Below are 18,216 nucleotides of genomic sequence, written 5' to 3'. Positions count from 1 at the left end.
CCACATGTGGAGTACCACCTATTTGCACAAAGACAAATACCCATAATTAAAATGCAGAATAAAATAAGCACCCATAATTAAAATGTGCAGCAAAGCAATCCTATTGAAACAACACCGCAATTAACAGGAAGGAAACAACAGAACGTTGTGTAGCAGATCATATTTCTACTGTCTCAGATGTCAGGCCTGGTCGTTGTCCTCTTTAGATCACCGCACGAACGCTTCTTGTTCTTCTATAACTTTTTATTGCGTATTAACAAAACAATCTTATAAACGGTTCTTAAATATTATTCCTCAGAGTCCCTTCTTTCAGATACCTTCTGAGCTCTGCTTCTCCGTGACCAGCCACCCGCAAAATGTCGAACGCGCCCTTCCCTTCGCTTTCCCATTCTTTTTTCTAACCTCCTGGCTAGAGCTGGCTTGTATCTCCCCTCCTCTGAATCTGAGCTAGAACTCAACCCTTGCCTTTCCTGGGAACAGCCGGTCCCTCCCTGTTGTTCCTCCTGTTCTCTTCTATTAGATTCACTGCTCTCCTCCCCCCCTTGGGGAATGCTTTCTCCCTCTGGGAAACTGGGAACTTCTAACTCTTCCCTGAAATCAGAGGAGGACGTTTCCCTTTTTCTTTTAGGGTCCAGTGTGCTTTGAAGATGTTGCTGTTCGTTTCACGGACGAGGAGTGGGCGTTGCTGGATCCTGACCAGAGAGCTCTGCATAAGGACGTCATGGAGGAGAATCGTGGGATCGTGGCCTCTCTTGGTAAGCCTCCCTGTGGGATCGTCATATCTGCCTGGAAATACAAAAAATACCTCTATGTGACCAATCTCATATATTTTCACAGAGCCCCCCATAACGCCTGGGAACCTAACACCCCCACAATAAACAGTAAATTACAGTTTTTTCTTTGAACAATCTTCTTCAAATTATTCCTTTTTCTACCACGATTGGGCTGGTCTGAACTGCCCAGGCCATATTCAATGTCAGCTTCAGAAAGATAAGTAGCTTCAGGTTTTCTGTTTTTGCACCTGTCACTCTTGGATTGACCAAAGAGACGACTGACATTGGAGATGGAGGGGATGCCATGACTGGGCCAAACAAAATTCATCCCAGAGAAGAACTACACTTATTGAATCTCAGGAAAAGTAGCGGTGATGATGATGATGATGATGATGATGATGATATTAATACAGTGGTACCTCAGTTTACAAACTTAATAATAACAACAACAACAACAACAACAATAAGAAACTTAAAATTTTCCGGAAGAGGACTGTTCTTAAATCGAGGTACCACTGTAGTAATAATAATAATTTTTTATTTCTACCCTGCCCATCTGGCTGGGTTCCTCCAGCCATTCTGGGCGGCTTCCAACATATATATAAACATGAAACATAAATAATTATAATCTGATCCCATATAAAAGAACATTAACTTTATTTTATTCTTTTTACCAATCCATTTTTATTGTTTTCTTTACACAGTCATTTTACAATACATTAAATCACATATATACTTTTAGCTCTGCCGAGCTTGCGACTTCCCTCCTTCCCTTCAGCAGGTATCCCTTATTTTCTCCAGTCGCGTATTTTAATTTTTATCCTTGTATCTCTCTTATACATTGTAGGAGTTATTTCAACCCTGCCAGGGTTTTTAAATTTTTTACAATTATCCTTTAAGTACACAGTACATTTACTCCAACTTTCCTGAAATCTCTGATCGTCCTGATCCCGAATCCTGCCAGTCAGTTTGGCTAATTCCGTGTAGTTCATCATTTTTGTCTGCTACTCCACAATGGTGGGAACTTATTGTAATTTCCAGTTTTAGGCCAATATATTCCTTGCCGCAGCTGTGGCGTACATAAATAGCCTTTGGTCTGTTTTCTTAGCCTCCTTCCCCATCAAACCCAACAAAAAAGCCTCTAGTTTTTTAGGAAAGGTATAGTTAAGTACTTTCTTAAGTTCATTATAGATCAACTCCCAAAAATTCTTGACTTTATCACAAGTCCACCACATATGATAGAAGTCTCCATCCACCTTTTTACATTTCCAGCATTTCTTATCCCTCATCCTATACATTTTCGCCAATTTTACTGGTGTCAAATGCCCCCTATATATCATCTTCATTAAATTTTCTTTTAAAGCGGTACACGCCGTGAATTTCATACTTTCGTTCCATAATTTTAGCCATGCATCCAGTTCAATATTATGCCTAAAATCTATAGCCCATTTTATCATTCCTTCTTTCACCTCTTCAACTTTTGTAAACCATTCTAATAACAAATCATATATCCTAGATAGTATTCTACCTCTGCCTTCCACTAATTCTAATTGAAATCTTGATTTTTTATCCTTAAACCCAGCTTTCCTTTTATCCTCACTCAATATATCATTCACCTGATGGTATTGCAACCAACCTGTAAACATGCCTTCCGTTTGATCATATGGTTTACGTTTTAACCCTTGTTCCGTTTTTCTAATAATTTCCTCATATTTACTTTTTTAACTGTCAGTACCTCTATTGGTGATATCCACCGTGGGGTTTTCCTTTGCAATAAATTTAATTTCTTTCCCATACTTCATAAATTGACCTTCTGATCACATGGTTTAAAAAACCTTTATGAACTTTTACCTTATCATACCACAGGTACGAGTGCCACCAGTACCTGTTGTCATGACCTTCTAAATCCAATAGGTCCATATTTTCCAATGTTATCCATTCCTTTAACCATATGAGACAGGACGCTTCATAATAGAGATTCATACCTGGTAAGGCAAATCCACCTCTTTCATTTTTATCTATCAATATTTTTATTTTGATCCTCAGCTTCTCTAGGGCTTTTTGTACACTGTTTTTGGGTCTTCTAATGTTAAAACTAAATCATCAGCAAACGTTTTTACTTTAAACTCTTTCGATCCCACCTTAATACCTCTGATTTCTGACACTTCTCTCAAATTCTTGTTTAATACTTCCAAAACCGTAATAAACAACAGGGGTGACAAAGGACACCCCTGTCCGGTACCTTTAGATATTTCAAAGTTGTCAGACAAATTATTATTTATAATAAGTTTGGCTTTTTCCTCTGAGTATATAGCCTCAATACCTTTCAAAAACATTTCTTCTATTCCCATTGTTCTTAGGTTTTCTTTCATAAACCGCCATGAAACATTATCAAATGTTTTCTCCGCATCAGCTTGATCTTTATGTATTAGTTCCTTTAAAAGTTTTTTTAATCTGTCGGCCAGCACATCCACAAATAATTTATAGTCATTGTTCAATAAGGAAATAGGTCTATAATTTTTAACACTCAAACCATCTGTATCTTTCTTTGGGATTAAAGTGATGTACGCCTCTTTCCAGGTATTTGGAATTTTCCCTTCCTTCAAAATGTTATTCATAACCTCACACAGCACAGGTAATAATGGTCCACATAGTGTCTTATAATATTTTGCCAGAATGCCGTCAGGGCCTGGAGCTTTCCCTATCTTCATTCTCTTTATCGCCTTCTCAATTTCTTGTTCTGTAATTATCTGGTTTAATTGTTCCTTTTCTCCTGGGGGGATCTGCTGTAATTGATGGCTTTGTATATAATTTTCTGTTTTCTTACCATCTTCTTTCTCTTTCTTATACAAATTTTTATAAAATTTCAGAAAGGTCTTTCTAATTTCTTTGGGGTCTTCAATTATCTTTTCTGCCTCTCTTATCTTACAAATTGTCTTTTGTTTTTGTCTTGCCTGTAATTGCCATGCCAAGAACTTTCCAGTTTTGTTGGCGGATTCAAAATTCCTTTGTCTCATTGTTTTTGTTTTCCACTCTACATCCTGACTCACCAACATAGAGAACTGAGTCTGCAACAATTTAATATTTTGTCTTATAGCTCAACTTTTGGTTTTATTTCAGCAGTCTCTCATTCTCCATGAGATGGGACAGGATTTCTTCTTTCTTCTTCTCCCTTCCTCTTTTCTGAAAACTGTTCTTTTGGATCAGGAATCCCCTCATTACAGTTTGCGTGCATCCCATACTGTTTCAATGGGTGTTCCTTTGTTTAAATTCCACTTATTCTGTAATTGTCTCTTTTGCCTAATTTACTATCTTTTGGTCATTGAATAAACTTTCATTCATCCTCCATCTGAATGATGAAGGGTCTTTTCCTTTTAACTCCAAATGTAATGAATTATGTTCTGATAATGTCCTTGGGAGAATCTCAATTTTGGAAATTCTTGGCACCAATTCTTTAGAAGTCCAAATGTAATTTTTTCTACCAAAGCTTTGATTTGGATCTGAAATGAATGTGAACTGTTTTGTTGTGGGATTTCTAAGTCTCCAAATATCTGTTAGCCCCATAGTGTCTGATATATCAAAATATGTTTTTGGTAGTTTAGCTTCATTTGTCTCTCACCTTTTTGTTGATCTATCCAAATCTGGAATAACCACACCGTTGAAATCCCCCATTACTATCACTCTCTGATCCAAAAATTCTGATAATGTTTCATTGAGCTTCGAATAAAAGTCGGCTTTTTTGTCACTAGGTGAATAGATTCCCACAATGATTACCTTTCCCCCCTGGAACGTAATTTGCACTATCAGCACTTTCCCCTCCTCATCTTTATAAATTAATTTTGGGTCATATTTCTCCTTTATATACAATACAACCCCTCTTTTCTTGTTTGTGTCTGAGGCAATAAAGTCTCTCCCCAATCTTTTATTACTTAAAACCCTCTTATGTTTCCTTGCGACATGTGTTTCCTGTAAACAGGTTATATCTAAATTCCGTTTAATCAAGACATGTTCAATTTTGTTCCTTTTATTTTTATTTTTAAGTCCATTCACATTCCATGAAAGTATTTTGCAGAGCCTTTTTCTGGTTTGTTCAAGTCTTCTATCAAGTCCAAATCAAACTTGGGGGTCCTTGTTATTATTATCCTTTTCTTCCTCTTCTCCCTCTTCTTCTTTCTCCTCTTCTTCCTCTTCCTCTTCTTCCCCTCTCCTTTTCTCCTCTTCAGACTGGTCCCGTCCTGGTCTTACCTTCTCTACTTTTCCCAACTCTTTATCATATCTTCTGGAGAATTTTTCCAGATCCTGAAGGCTACTTAGTTTGAACCTCTTGTCTTTGTAATAGAAGGAAATTCCTTCTGGAAATTCCCATGTATGCTGGATTCCATTTTGCTTTAACTGGCCAACTGGTTGGTGGCAGCGGATTATTGGTGTATGGGTCAATAGTCCGTGAGATGACTGGGGACTCCATACGAATGTCACAGTTGCTTCCATAGATTTCTGATTGGGTTAATGTTTGGGCTATTCCCAAGCCATTCCAGCAGTGCAATAGGATTATCTTTAAAGCACCTGTTGCACACAGCAACGACATGGAACTGAATCCTGTTGAAATAGGAAAGAAAGAAAGAAAGAAAGAAAGAAAGAAAGATTTGTATAAATATATATAGAAATGCTTCAGTATCTGGGAAAAGATCACTTGTGGAACGCTTCAGTTTGGGCTCAACATTCCCATTAATGATTCAAATTCTGCCCACACTTTTGTTGTCATACAACCCCAGGTCATCGCACTACAGTGGAAGCTTTACTTAAAACCATAATCCGTTCCGGAGGTCCGGTCATAACCAGAAACGTACATAAGTAGAGGCACCCTTTTCCATAGAAAGTAATGGAAAAGTGAATTGATCCATTCTAGATGATGAATAATACCCCCGAAACAGCAGTTTAACATGGATTTTACTCTCTAACAAGACCATAGATCCATAAAATGAAGGCAATAATGTACTGTACAATAAAATAAATAAGACAGTATTGTTGATGAAAAAAATTAACGTTTCCCCCCCTTACGTGCACTGTGGATGGGTGGGCTTATCTGGCTACAAGCTGGTGGTAGAGCAAGGGTCAGTAAAGAGCTGATTCACTTTGGCCAGGGTCATGCTTTTTTCTTGCCGGGCCAGGTTCTTCTCTAAACTTCCTCAGGTTGGTTTCTCGGCAGGGTTTGGGGCTGCAGTGCGCCCTGCTATGCCTCTTGCAGGCAGCACCTCTTCCACAGATTCAAGGGTGGGATGGGGGCCCTCTCCCCAGCAGCAGAGGCCTCAGCGCTGCTCTGCAGCTGGCAGGGAGAGTGCCAGTAAACTGAAGGCCTCTCCCCGGTGGCAAGGGTTCCATCGCTGCCCTGCAGCCGGCTGGGCGAGCTCCGGGCTGCTGGCAAGACCTCTGTCTCTAGAGGAAAGTTCATAAGTCGAAGCGCCTACTGAAGGTCATAACTGGAATGGTACAAAAGTAGAGCCGTACGTAAGTCAAGGATCTACTGTTTCCGGGTGTTTCACAGTCGGTGTAATGCAAGTAGGATGTAAATGTTCTCTGATTCTTCTCCTCGCGTATTTCATGCCATCACTACCAAGCAAGGAGATTTGGGTCTCATCGCTCCAAATAACACTGTCCCATTGTTCCACTGTCCAGTTAACATGGGTTTAATCTTTTCAACCTTTGCTTGAGAGATAACAATGGCTTTTTCCTTATAATTCTAACATTTAGACCAGTCCTTGCACTTAACTTCACATTACATTGCGCCATGTCATCTTGTATCCACCCAGATGATTTTCTTCTGTCATGTAGGGACAGCCTCTCCATTCTTCAATCGTCACTTGCCTTTGTGACCTTTTCCTGCCTTAACCAGTCTGATTTTGTAGTGACTGAGTCTCCTTATACCTCTTCAAAAATATAGAAAGGGCAGCTTTGGTTAAGTTTTTCATAATCTTTCATCTAATTTCTTCATAACTGTAGCCTTGTTCACTTAATAGTATAATCTTACATCGCTTTCTGGGTGACCAGTCAACGCTTTGTGCCATTTCTATAATTTTATTATGTTTTACAACCTCACTAAATGAAAGAACACAAAAAACCAACTAACTTGATAGCAATCACATAACACACTGAAAATGTCAACCTAAGCAAGTAGTGCCTCCTTTTTCTGGTTATTTGGCTATAACGTTTGATAAAATACAGGTAATTGAAGAAACTTTGTTGGATTGCTTTCTTGATTAAATTATCTTTCCATTGATATATAATTTTATGATATTACTCCAAAAGAAGTGGTGTTTTGAGCCATCAAACCTCTGAAATACACTTTTTTCTAAAAGCCTTCCACAATTTTGACCACTACTGTATATCAAATAAAGCAGCATTCAACAACTCATCAGAATCTTATAATAAACAAACAACACAGGTAATGAACACACACCCAATTACCTTCAGTTCTTCTCCATTTGTTCCTGAGGCTCTAATCCCTTTTTGTTTCCATTGCAGATTGTGATGAATTGGAAATCGAGAACAAAGGTGACCACGATAAAATCCCCAGGGAGGAGAAGCCACATAAAAATTTGGAGTATGGAAAAAACTGCAGTCAGAGCTCCCATTCCACTTCCCATGAACAAAATTTCATTGGAAAGAAACTCTATCAGTGCATGGAATGTGGAAAGAGCTTCTGTCAGAGTTCCAATCTCACTTCCGATCAAATAATTCATACAGGGGAGAAGCCCTATCAGTGTGTGGAATGTGGAAAGAGATTCAGGAGGAGCTCCGATCTCACCACCCATCAAAGAATTCATACAGGGGAGAAACCCTATCAGTGTGTGGAATGTGGAAAGAGCTTCAGTCAGAGCTCCCATCTCATTTCTCATCAAAGAATTCATACAGGGGAGAAACCCTATAAGTGTGTGGATTGTGGAAAAAGCTTCACTGATAGTTCCAAACTCACTTCCCATCAAAGAGTTCATACAGGGGAGAAACCCTATCAGTGTGTGGAATGTGGAAAGAGCTTCAGTCACAGCCACAGTCTCATTTTCCATCAAACAATTCATACAGGGGAGAAACCCTATCAGTGTGTGGAATGTGGAAAGAGCTTTAGGAAGAGCTCCGATCTCACTTCCCATCAAAGAATTCATACAGGGGAGAAACCCTATCAGTGTGCGGAATGTGGAAAGAGCTTCAGTCAGAGTGCCCATCTCACTTCCCATCAAAGAATTCACAAAGGGGAGAAACCCTATCAGTGCATGGAATGTGGAAAAAGCTTTACAGATAGCTCCTCCCTCACTTCCCATTACAGAATTCATACAGGGGAGAAACCCTATCAGTGTGGGGAATGTGGAAAGAGCTACACTCATAACTCCTCTCTCACTTCCCATCAAAGAATTCATACAGGGGAGAAACCCTATCAGTGTGGGGAATGTGGAAAGAGCTTCAGGATGAGCTCTGATCTCACCAAGCATCAGAGAATTCATACAGGGGAGAAACCCTATCAGTGTGTGGAATGTGGAAAGAGCTTCAATCAGAGCTCCTCTCTCACTTTCCATCAAAGAATTCATACAGGGGAGAAACCATATAAGTGTGTGGAATGTGGAAAGAGCTTCACTGATAGCTCCTCTCTCACTTCCCATCAAAGAATTCATACAGGGGAGAAACCCTATCAGTGCGGGGAATGTGGAAAGAGCTTCAGAAAAAGCTCCGATCTCACTAAGCATCAGAGAATTCATAAAGGTGAGAAACCCTATCAGTGCGTGGAATGTGGAAAGAGCTTCACTGATAGTTCCAAACTCACTTCCCATCAAAAAGTTCATACAGGGGAGAAACCCTATCAGTGTGGGGAATGTGGAAAGAGCTTCATTTACAGCCACAGTCTCGCTTTCCATCAAAGAATTCATACAGGGGAGAAACCCTATCAGTGTGTGCAATGTGGAAAGAGGTTCACTGATAGCTCCTCTCTCACTTCCCATCAAAGAATTCATACAGGGGAGAAACCCTATCAGTGTATGGAATGTGGAAAGAGCTTCAGTCAGAGCTCCTCTCTTACTTTCCATCAAAGAATTCATACAGGCGAGAAACCCTATCAGTGTGGGGAATGTGGAAAGAGCTTCACTGATAGCTCCTCTCTCACTTCCCATCAAAGAATTCATACAGGGGAGAAACCCTATCAGTGTGGGGAATGTGGAAAGAGCTTCAGAAAAAGCTCCGATCTCACTAAGCATCAGAGAATTCATACAGGGGAGAAACCATATCAGTGTGTGGAATGTGGAAAGAGCTTCAGTCAGAGCTCCACTCTCACTTTCCATCAAAGAATTCATACAGGGGAGAAACCCTATCAGTGTGTGGAATGTGGAAAGAGCTTCATTAGGAGTTCCTCTCTCACTTCCCATCAAAGAATTCATACAGGAGAGAGAGAAAGGGATGTGGCATACATACAGAGATTAGCTGAAGAATCAAGAAGGGAAATGGAAATTAAAAGACTATGAGGAAATAAAAGATTATTTGCAGAGTTGGTTACACTACAAACAATTACATGGAATGTACGAGGAAGATAATAAGAAAGCATTTAGTTATACATTTTCTAGATTTCAAAAGGTAGTTATAGAAGAAGTGAAGCAGCTGAAGAAAGTGTATAATATTTTGCTAGAACAGGAAACAAAAGATAAGGAGGGGGAAATGGTCATGATCAAATGGGCACCAGATATAGGACATAACATACAATTTGAGGACTGGGAAAAATTGTGGAAAGTAGATTTGAAATTTACAGACTGTTCTCTTTTGAAAGAAAACTATATGAAAATGATGTATAGTTCGTATATTACACCAGTACTGATAGCAAAAATGTATAAAACTGGGTCAAATATATGTTGGAAATATAAAGAAAAAGAAGGGACTTATAATCACATGTGGTGGGAATGTAGAGAAGTTTAAAAATTGTGGGAAATGATATATAATGAATTGAAAAAAATGTTCAAATTGACATATGTTAAAAACCCCAGAAGTATTCTTGTTAGGGATTGGAGGACAAGACCTGCCAAGGAAAAGAAAGAATTTATTTATGTATGCTAAAACAGTGGCGAGAGTCTTGTTTGCAGAAGGATGGAAGAATGAGGAAATCCCAATGAAAGAACAGTGGCAAGAAAAAATGGTGACCTATGCGGAATTGCCCAAATGGACATATAAACTGTTTGAAAAGGACAACTGTGACTTCAAGGAAGAATGGGAACTTTTTACAAACTATCTAAAAAGACATCAAAATAAACTGGAGTCCTTGGCAGGTTTTGAATAAACATCCATAAATTTATTAGTTGAACACATGATAGATAAGGCAAGGATATGTACAATTTTATAACATGCAGAAAACAATATATGCAAAGAAATCAGGGAGGGGAGCTGAGGGAAGTCCATGGTGGGTGGGAGAGGGAGGGTTGGGGGGAAGGGGGGAAATAATGTAATTGATTATGAGGGTGGATAAATTGTTATGCTGAAATTGTTTAATAAAAAATATTTTTTTAAAAAAAATCATACAGGGGAAAACCCTATCAGTGCTTTGAATGTGGAAAGAGCTTCAGTCACAGCCACAGTATCACTTTCCATCAAAGAATTCATACAGGGGAGAATCTCTATCAGCGTGTGGAATGTGGAAAGAGCTTCAATCAGAGCAGCAAACTTCCCATCAAAGAATCCATACAAAGGTCGGCAAAACCATTATACAGCTTTAGGAGCCGGGCAAAGGGTTAAACCATAGAGCCTAGGACTTGCCGATCAGAAGGTCGGCGGTTCAAATCCCTGTGACAGGGTGAGCTCCCGTTGCTCGGTCTGCTCCTGCCAACCTAGCAGTTCGAAAGCACACCAAAGTGCAAGTAGATAAATAGGTACCGCTCCAGCGGTAAGGTAAATGGCGTTTCCGTGCGCTGCTGGCCACATGACCCGGAAGCTGTACATCTCATAAAGTGAGATGAGCGTTGCAACCCCAGAGTCGGTCACGACTGGACCTAATGGTCAGGGGTCCCTTTACCTTTACCTTTAAATCCACACCTTTATAAGCAGGCCTTTGGTTGATTGACATCTAATGCTCTTTTAATGTGGTGTTTTGTGTTTTTGTGTTGTAACATTCCTGAGACCTGTGGGAGTAGGGAATAGGCGCCAACTCTTAAAGGCCTAGGGGTCTTTGCCCCACCCTCAATAAAATATTTAAGGATGCCACCCCCCAGTTTTTGGTGTGTTTTTTTTCAAACACAACCTTTTATTCTTCTGCAACTTGCCATACAATTTCTCTTTCAATTTGCCCTCTTAAAAAATAAAAAAAATAAACGCACAAAGGTCATGAGAAAAACAAAATACAAGGAAATACAAACATGGACAGCTCCCATCTTTGCGGGCAAAATGGAGAAGTTGCTTTGAAGCAGGCTTTCCCAAACTTGGGTCCCCGGCAGCTCCTGGACTACAGTTCCCATCATCCCTCCCTATTTGTCCTGCTAGTTAGGGATGATGGGAGTTGTAGTCCTAAAACAGCTGGAGACCCAAGTTTGCTTTAAAGGGAAAGTAGGCTGGCCTTGTGACACCCTCTGTTGGCCAAAAGCACTGCCCCAGAATCTGAACCACCCCCAGTACTCCTAATTGGAATTAATAGAGCGCAAAACTGAAGTTTGATCGGCACTTCAACCTTTAGGGAGCTTCTAGGTGCTTTCTGCACCACCTAGAGTACCTACAGAATTGTGGCTTCTACTGGCAACACACATAGAACAAATGAAAGACAAACCTGGATAGGGCCATACCAAATGGACATCCGGTGTGAAGAGGTCACTTTCCCCACTGCTGAACAATGCCACAGGTAGAGGAGATGGAATGCTAGACGTGTTCTCCGGGGCAAGGGGAGCTGCTGAGAAATTGAACTACGGGCGCAAAATATTCCTTTTTTAAAAAGTCGCTGCCATTATAGGCATTGCCATTCAAATGGAGTGCATGCACCATGTGATTGATAGTGCAAGGTGGGCCTTACCTGGCCCCCCACCAATATTTTATACAAGTCGGCACCACTGGGTTGGGTGGTTTATAAATTAAATAAAGACATAAATCACATTCCTTTGCACATGTTCCAGCTTGCCAAGATCCTCATTTATGCTTTTTAAAATTTATTTGCCCTTCATCTGAAAATGTTACATTACAAACATACAGGATGAAAGCATGGCTTTCTCAAAAACAAGACAAGCGAGAGAAATCTCTCCTTTTCTCCTTTTTCTTTTCTTTCTTTTCTTTTCTTTTCTTTCTTTCTTTTTTTTTTTTTTTTTTGGATGGAGTTACAAACTTTGTTTCAATAAAGCATTTGAAAAGTCCTCTGTGATATTTATATGAGGAAGCTGGTAAAATGTGGGCTGAAAGAGGTACATCAGAGAAGGGATGTAGCCCAAGACCACCCCCTAGATACATCATACTGTAGGAGACCCAGAGCTTAGAGAGTTAATAGCTTGGGAAGTTACATCCTGTCGCTGGGGGGGGGGGTGTTCACATACGAGGTTTGTACACTTTGTTATGTGAACTACTTTAATTTCTGTTTAAGTTCAGAACCAGACATTTGGACATATGTTTCCAAAATGCATGTCAGAGTGTTCAGACAGCTTAGTGAAGCTGAAGTACTGTCCGAGCCAGAAGAATCTGGCAGATGGGTTCACTAAACCTTTGAGCTTCCAAAAACAGGGGGAGTTCTGTGAAGGGTTGGGTTTGGGGTAAGTGGTAGTGCTTACATTCACCCCAGCGATACAGGACGAAAGGGGGTGTGAGGAGACCCAGAGCTTATAGGGTTAATAGTTCAGGAAGTTATGTCCTGTTGCTGGGGGTGTGTTCACATATGGGATTTGTACGCTTTGTTATGTGAAATACTTTACTTTCTGTTTTGCTGTGAAGGGGAGAGACAGAATGTCAGCTCTTTCTCCCATATTGCTGATTTATTTTGCCGCTGTACGATAAAGCTTCTTAGATTAGAAAGAAGCTGCGTACGGAGTCTTTTTTTGCATGCCTGAGCTTTCTCCACACAGGCCACACCGATGTTTGCAAACTCTGCTAGACACCAGGAAAAGCACTGAGTCGCAGTGGAAGTGTGCCGGACATTAAATCTCACAGGTTATGGAGTCAGCCGCGTGGTTGTGCCTGTGTGTGAAGCAAGTCCAGCTGGAGGACCTGCCTGAGGGCAGTGGAACTTGCTGGGGAAGGAGCTACTGCAGGAGCTACTGCAGTGTGAGGCATGAGTAAGCTAGCCCCAGGGGAAGATGGCGGAAGTCCAGGAGTCCTACGCTGTCACATTTGAGAGACTTGATGGGCAGAAATGGGAGGAATGGTCCCAAAGAGCTAAGGCCTGGCTTACAGCCACGGGTCTATGGGCCTGCACTCAAGCTCCTCTGGTCCCAGCAGCGGCCGGCGCAGCTGCGCCTGCGATAGTGGCAGCTGCTGCTGAGCTGAGGAAAGACCAGAGAGCAATGGGATTGCTAGTGCTGAGCATAGACACCTCACAGTTACCCCACGTTGAGGGGTTAGAGAATGCCCAGGTGATTTGGCAGGCGCTGGAGTGGGTTCACCACCGAACCACAGTGGGAGCCAAGATCCATGTCACCAGAAGCCTTTTTGAGATGAAACCATGGCCTGGTGACAGCATCTGTGAACGCATTACAAAGATGCTAGCTGTGTTCAATAAATTACATCAGCTAAATGTGGTTTTTCCAGAGGAGTTAAAAGTCTAAATTCTTCTGAGCTCCTTTAGACAAGAGGTATGAGAACTTGTGCTTAACTCTTGAAGCAATGCCCCAGCCCAGTTAATGTTCCAGTTTGTCTCAGGTCGACTATGGAATGAGGAAGAACGTTGGCAGACAGAGGGGGGTGAGCCGGCCCAAGCTGTCCTGCTTCCAAGAGTGGGGGGGCAGTGAAAGAGGACACCGTGAAGGACTTTGCTACATGCCGTTGTTACACGCCGTTATCATTGTGGCTCAGAGACCCACCTGTGAGCCGGCCCCAAGGAAACTGCTCAGTATGACTCCAAGGCCATTGCCCCGGGCAACCAGATTGGGGGAACGGCCTGGTGTGGGAACACAAGAAAAGGTCCCAAGGGAACTGACAGGGATGCCACATCACACCATCTGGGGCGTGGCAGTTTGAATTTGCCTGCAAGGAAAAACACCCAGAAGCTTTGTTGTTTGTTGTTTTGTAATAAGACATTTCATTTGGTTTTACACTGGTCTTGTGGTGTCGTAGTTTCTGTCATCTGCCACCAGAGGAAAAAGCCCCTCTAACAAAAGGTCTGACAGGGTAACCCCAAAACCTTTTGAGTTGGTTCATGCAGACATCTGTGGCCCTATGTCTGTTGCAAATCTGGGTGGGGCTAAATATGCTTTGACTCTGATAGATGACTACTCTAGAAACAGCTGAGTGATACCTCTGAAGGAAAGGGGGAGGCTGCCACCATGCTGAGGGAGTGGGCCCCCGCAGTGGAATTCCAGTTCTCACTGAGGGTCTGCAGTTTTCAATCAGGCCGTGGTGGGGAGTTCACTGGGTCTGCGTTGCAGAATTACTTTCGCCAGAAAGGGATACGTCACAGGGTGACAATTTCGCACTCACCACAGGAGAATGGGGTGGCAGAAAGGCAGAACAGAATGCTCCAGGAAGCGGTGGAGGGAATGCTTTTTGATTCAGGCTTACCACAACGCTTCTGGGTCAGCCATACAGGAGAACCGCAAGCCCCAGGTTGGTTGGGCACCAAATGTTACGGAAAATCTAGGTGTGAGTCTGCTCAGCCACCTAGCTCATCGGGCAGAGCCCGTGGGTCCCTGCAGAACAAAGAAGGAGTCCAACCACCAACTGGAGCAAATTGCTGAAGATCTGAGTTTATTGCGCAACAGGTTCAAAAGGAGATTGAACCCTGAGGATGGGGTGACAAGGACTTTTATAACTTCCCACCATCTCCCAAGCTACAGTTTGAAAAACATCATCACTACATTACTACTACATCGTCACTACATCAGAAAAGGGGAGGGTTATACATGATTAAGGGACGCAGGTGGCGCTGTGGGTTAAAGCCTCAGCGCCTAGGACTTGCCGATCGAAAGGTCGGCGGTTCGAATCCCTGCGGCGGGGTGCGCTCCCGCTGCTCGGTCCCAGCGCCTGCCAACCTAGCAGTTCGAAAGCACCTCCGGGTGCAAGTAGATAAATAGGGACCGCTTACCAGCGGGAAGGCAAACGGCGTTTCTGTGTGCGGCTCTGGCTCGCCAGAGCAGCGATGTCACGCTGGCCACGTGACCCAGAAGTGTCTCCGGACAGCGCTGGCCCCTGGCCTCTTGAGTGAGATGGGCGCACAACCCCAGAGTCTGTCAAGACTGGCCTGTACGGGCAGGGGTACCTTTACCTTTTATACATGATTAACATATGGGGTATGTGGGGGGGAACTTGCAAATACAGGATATGCATTGAGAAGCACATTCTAAGCACCTACAACAAGAAAACAATAGAACCTTGGTTTGCATAGTCTGCCACCTGGGCAGGCCTGGAGGAAAGAGCTTGGCCAGTGATTTGGCATCAATAAGTTCTTTCCTGTGTGTACGTGATCCCTCCCTCGGGGGATTATGGCAGGGACCAAGCGGTTTCCAAGTCCTTTACCCATGAAGCAGATTGGAGGTGGAATGGAGAGAATCGGTGAAACTGTTGCAAGGAGATAAGGAATACCTGTTACCCATTCAAGATATGCTCAACAGACACAGAATCAGCAGACACAGAAATAGAGAAAAAGAAAGTAAAAATGTATTGCTGAGCAATAAAGACCCAGTAGAACGGTTTCCAGTGACTGGGCAATGAGCCCTGGGGGCTTTGGGTTTATATAGCTTATTCCAAACAGCATTAAACATTACATATTCATATACTGCAGCAAAATCAAACCAATGAGCATGGGCACAACCCTTCCTAGGTCCATGTAAAGATTACTTCTGCTTTTCCATATCTGTGCATAAGAAATCACCACCGGCCTTTACCCTATTTCCAGCAAGCAAGCAAAAAGAGGGGGGAAACCCTTTGGCAGTTGAAGCCAAAAATCCCCCCTCTCTGTTATCAGGCAGCTGCATTAGAACACATCCTCATGCAAACAGAATGTTCATTCATAAAATACGCTGGCCTTCTACCCGGTCTACCCATGAAAAGCATAGGGAGACAGGGAGGGAAAAGACGCTTTTATTCTTGGGGCTCGGGGTTTGTGTGGTGTTTGGTGCAATACAGTGAGGGGGGGCTAGGGGATCTCAGCAGGGCAGGGTGCCCTTGAGGTCATCGCCTCAAGCTCTCTGCAGTCATACTCGGGAGTAAGACTTCATTCATGTGCCCCCCCTTCCTTTTCGTAACAGAACCCTGCTCTCCCAGGTCCTCCTAGTCCAGCCCTCCAACCACTACCCCTCTCCCTGGCTCCATCTAGCATCTCTCCAGCTGCCCAATGCCATCGGCCTTCTTCCCCTTCATGGGGGTCTTTCTGGTTCCAAGGAAGACTCCACCACCTTCCTCTCTCGGCCCCCCGCACAGACACAAACACCCCCCCATTGGGGCTCATGAGTCGCTCCCCCCCCCCCGCTCCTCTCTTCTAGGTTCAAGTGGTTCGGGGTCCTGTTCAGCTGCCAGAGGAGGAACAGGGTGGCCCCGCTGCAAGTCCCGGAGGAGCCCGTGGTGATAGGTGAGCAAGTGTGAACACCGAAGGGCTAGGGGGCATCTCAGGGTGCAGTTCTCTGGCGCCCCCCCCCCCGAAAGAGCTGGCTTTTCTCCTCTGCTCTCTTCCAGGACATCTTGGGGCACTTGGAGTGCTTCAGGGATCAATCCCTGAGCCTGGCCCTGGCCTTGGAGGCCCTCCTCCAGCTGAGGTGGGGGGGGTCTTTGGGATGGGCGGGGTTGTGGGGGTGGGTGGGGGGCAGAACTCCAGGGGGAGCTCCGGGTGGGGAAGAGCAGGCAGGAGGGAGAAGGGGGCAGCATCTAACCCTCCCCCCCCCCTCATCTCTGTAGCATCATGAGGCCAAAGTTCAGCTCAGATATGGTCAATGTGATTGTGCACAGGATGTATGAGGTGGTGCTGAAAGTGACCAAGAAGGAGGGGGACAAATAAGTATCTCCTCTGTCTTGACTTCCCTTCGCAGGCTCTTTCTTCTTCACACACTTGCAAGATTTAACCCAGCACTCAACCTCTCTTCTCTCTTTTCCCGCAGGAACTGAAGCGGCACTTCCGGCTCCTGCTGGGGGTCTCCTTCTGGAAGCCCCCAATTCTGGCACCCCCCCTCCAGATGCTCACTGTAAGTGTCCCGATGGCATCAGGAGAGGTTTTAGGGTTGCCCCCTGTCCCTTACCCAACGGACTGTCCTATTTCTGGGGCATGGAGTCCCCTGTCCTGTTTGGCCCCCAATTTGTCCCATTTTTGAAGTCATGAGAATAGAAACTGGCACTTGTGCGCTCCCTCCATCTTGGGCGGTGCTGAGGCCCTTGAGCCTGCCCTGCTTCTTTGGCCCAGACTGGCCCCTGACTCTGAGACACCCTTTCCTCCCGCACGACCTCCAAGGATACGCCCTTGGGGAAAGTGGGGAGACTCAGAAACTGGAAATTCCCCCACCTCTGAGTAAGTACCTCGCCTTCTTCTATTCATTTCTCTGGTTGCTTCCATCCTCCCAATAGCACACTCCCCCCCGAGTGACTTTTAACGCAGATAATGCAGTGTGTGTTCCTGGGTGCCAGAATGAGGCCAGAGGTTTTTCCTGCCCCCTTTCCTGCTGCTGCCCTTCCACTTCAGCCCAGGAGGCTGCAGGGCTCAGGGTGGTCCTCTGGGGCAAGGGATTGGGTCCAAGGTGGGTGCACCCATCCAAGGTGGGTTTCGTAGTGTCACCTGACCCAGATTTTTCTTTCCTCTGCAGAATGTCATGGCTCGGCCGGAGTTGGCCTACCTGTGGCCGAATCAAAGAGCAGGTAAGCCCCACACCTTGGAGACAGGGAGCTCCTTTGTCCCTTCTTTGCCCAAGACTCACCTCTCAGGTTTTCTTGCTGGGAGTCCTGCAGGACCTGCTCCCTGCCTGGCAGGAACTTCCCACCTGACCTGGGAGGGTCACCATTTGGCGGAGTTTTGCAGGTTTGCAGAACCTGGTTCTTCAGCTGGACTAAAACTGTTTGGAGACTGAGAACGATGGCAAGAAATGCAGCAGGACCATAGGTTAATACACTCTCAACAGTACAATGGTAAAATGCCATCAACAGGTCCTTTGAGAGATTGTTTTTCGGGAGGATTCTCAGCAATCCTCCCTAACGAGAGGGCAGCACTGCTAGTATGTAGGAAGGTGGGCAGATGAGGGCAGGTTGGGGGCAGGTAGCGGTTGGTGGGGCAGTGCCCCACTTGCACCTTAATGGAGCAGCCTCCACTGTAAGTCATAGAATCATA

The 18,216-nt window shown here is 44.0% G+C and overlaps 1 protein-coding gene and 2 long non-coding RNA genes across 7 annotated transcripts in view; 2 read left to right on the top strand and 1 right to left on the bottom strand.

Moving 5' to 3' along the window:
- The window catches only part of LOC307214688 (uncharacterized protein), a 193,246-nt gene extending 183,787 nt beyond the window's left edge, over positions 1–9,459 (top strand). For 4 of the 5 annotated variants that reach the window (XM_079973554.1, XM_079973557.1, XM_079973555.1 and 1 more), the window contains 2 exons: positions 629–755; positions 7,293–9,459. In XM_079973554.1, coding sequence (XP_079829680.1) covers positions 629–755; positions 7,293–9,274 — 2,109 coding nt within the window. In that variant the 3' untranslated portion in view covers positions 9,275–9,459. The remainder of the gene's footprint in view (positions 1–628; positions 756–7,292) is intronic. The other variant, XM_079973558.1, reaches the window with a different exon arrangement.
- The window catches only part of LOC307215182, a 207,672-nt gene extending 193,217 nt beyond the window's left edge, over positions 1–14,455 (bottom strand). The window contains exon 1 of the long non-coding RNA XR_013838355.1: positions 12,466–14,455. This is a non-coding gene — a long non-coding RNA (uncharacterized lncRNA). The remainder of the gene's footprint in view (positions 1–12,465) is intronic.
- Positions 14,456–16,164: 1,709 nt separating this feature from the next.
- On the top strand, positions 16,165–16,824 carry LOC307215426. Its single transcript, XR_013838505.1, has 3 exons — positions 16,165–16,479; positions 16,584–16,663; positions 16,803–16,824. It is a non-coding gene; the product is annotated as an uncharacterized lncRNA (long non-coding RNA).
- Positions 16,825–18,216: the final 1,392 nt, after the last annotated feature.

This window comes from Podarcis cretensis (assembly GCF_951804945.1).
Source record: "Podarcis cretensis genome assembly, chromosome: 4".
Taxonomy (NCBI): Eukaryota; Metazoa; Chordata; class Lepidosauria; order Squamata; family Lacertidae; genus Podarcis; species Podarcis cretensis.
This window is presented reverse-complemented; position numbering and strand designations above follow the sequence as displayed.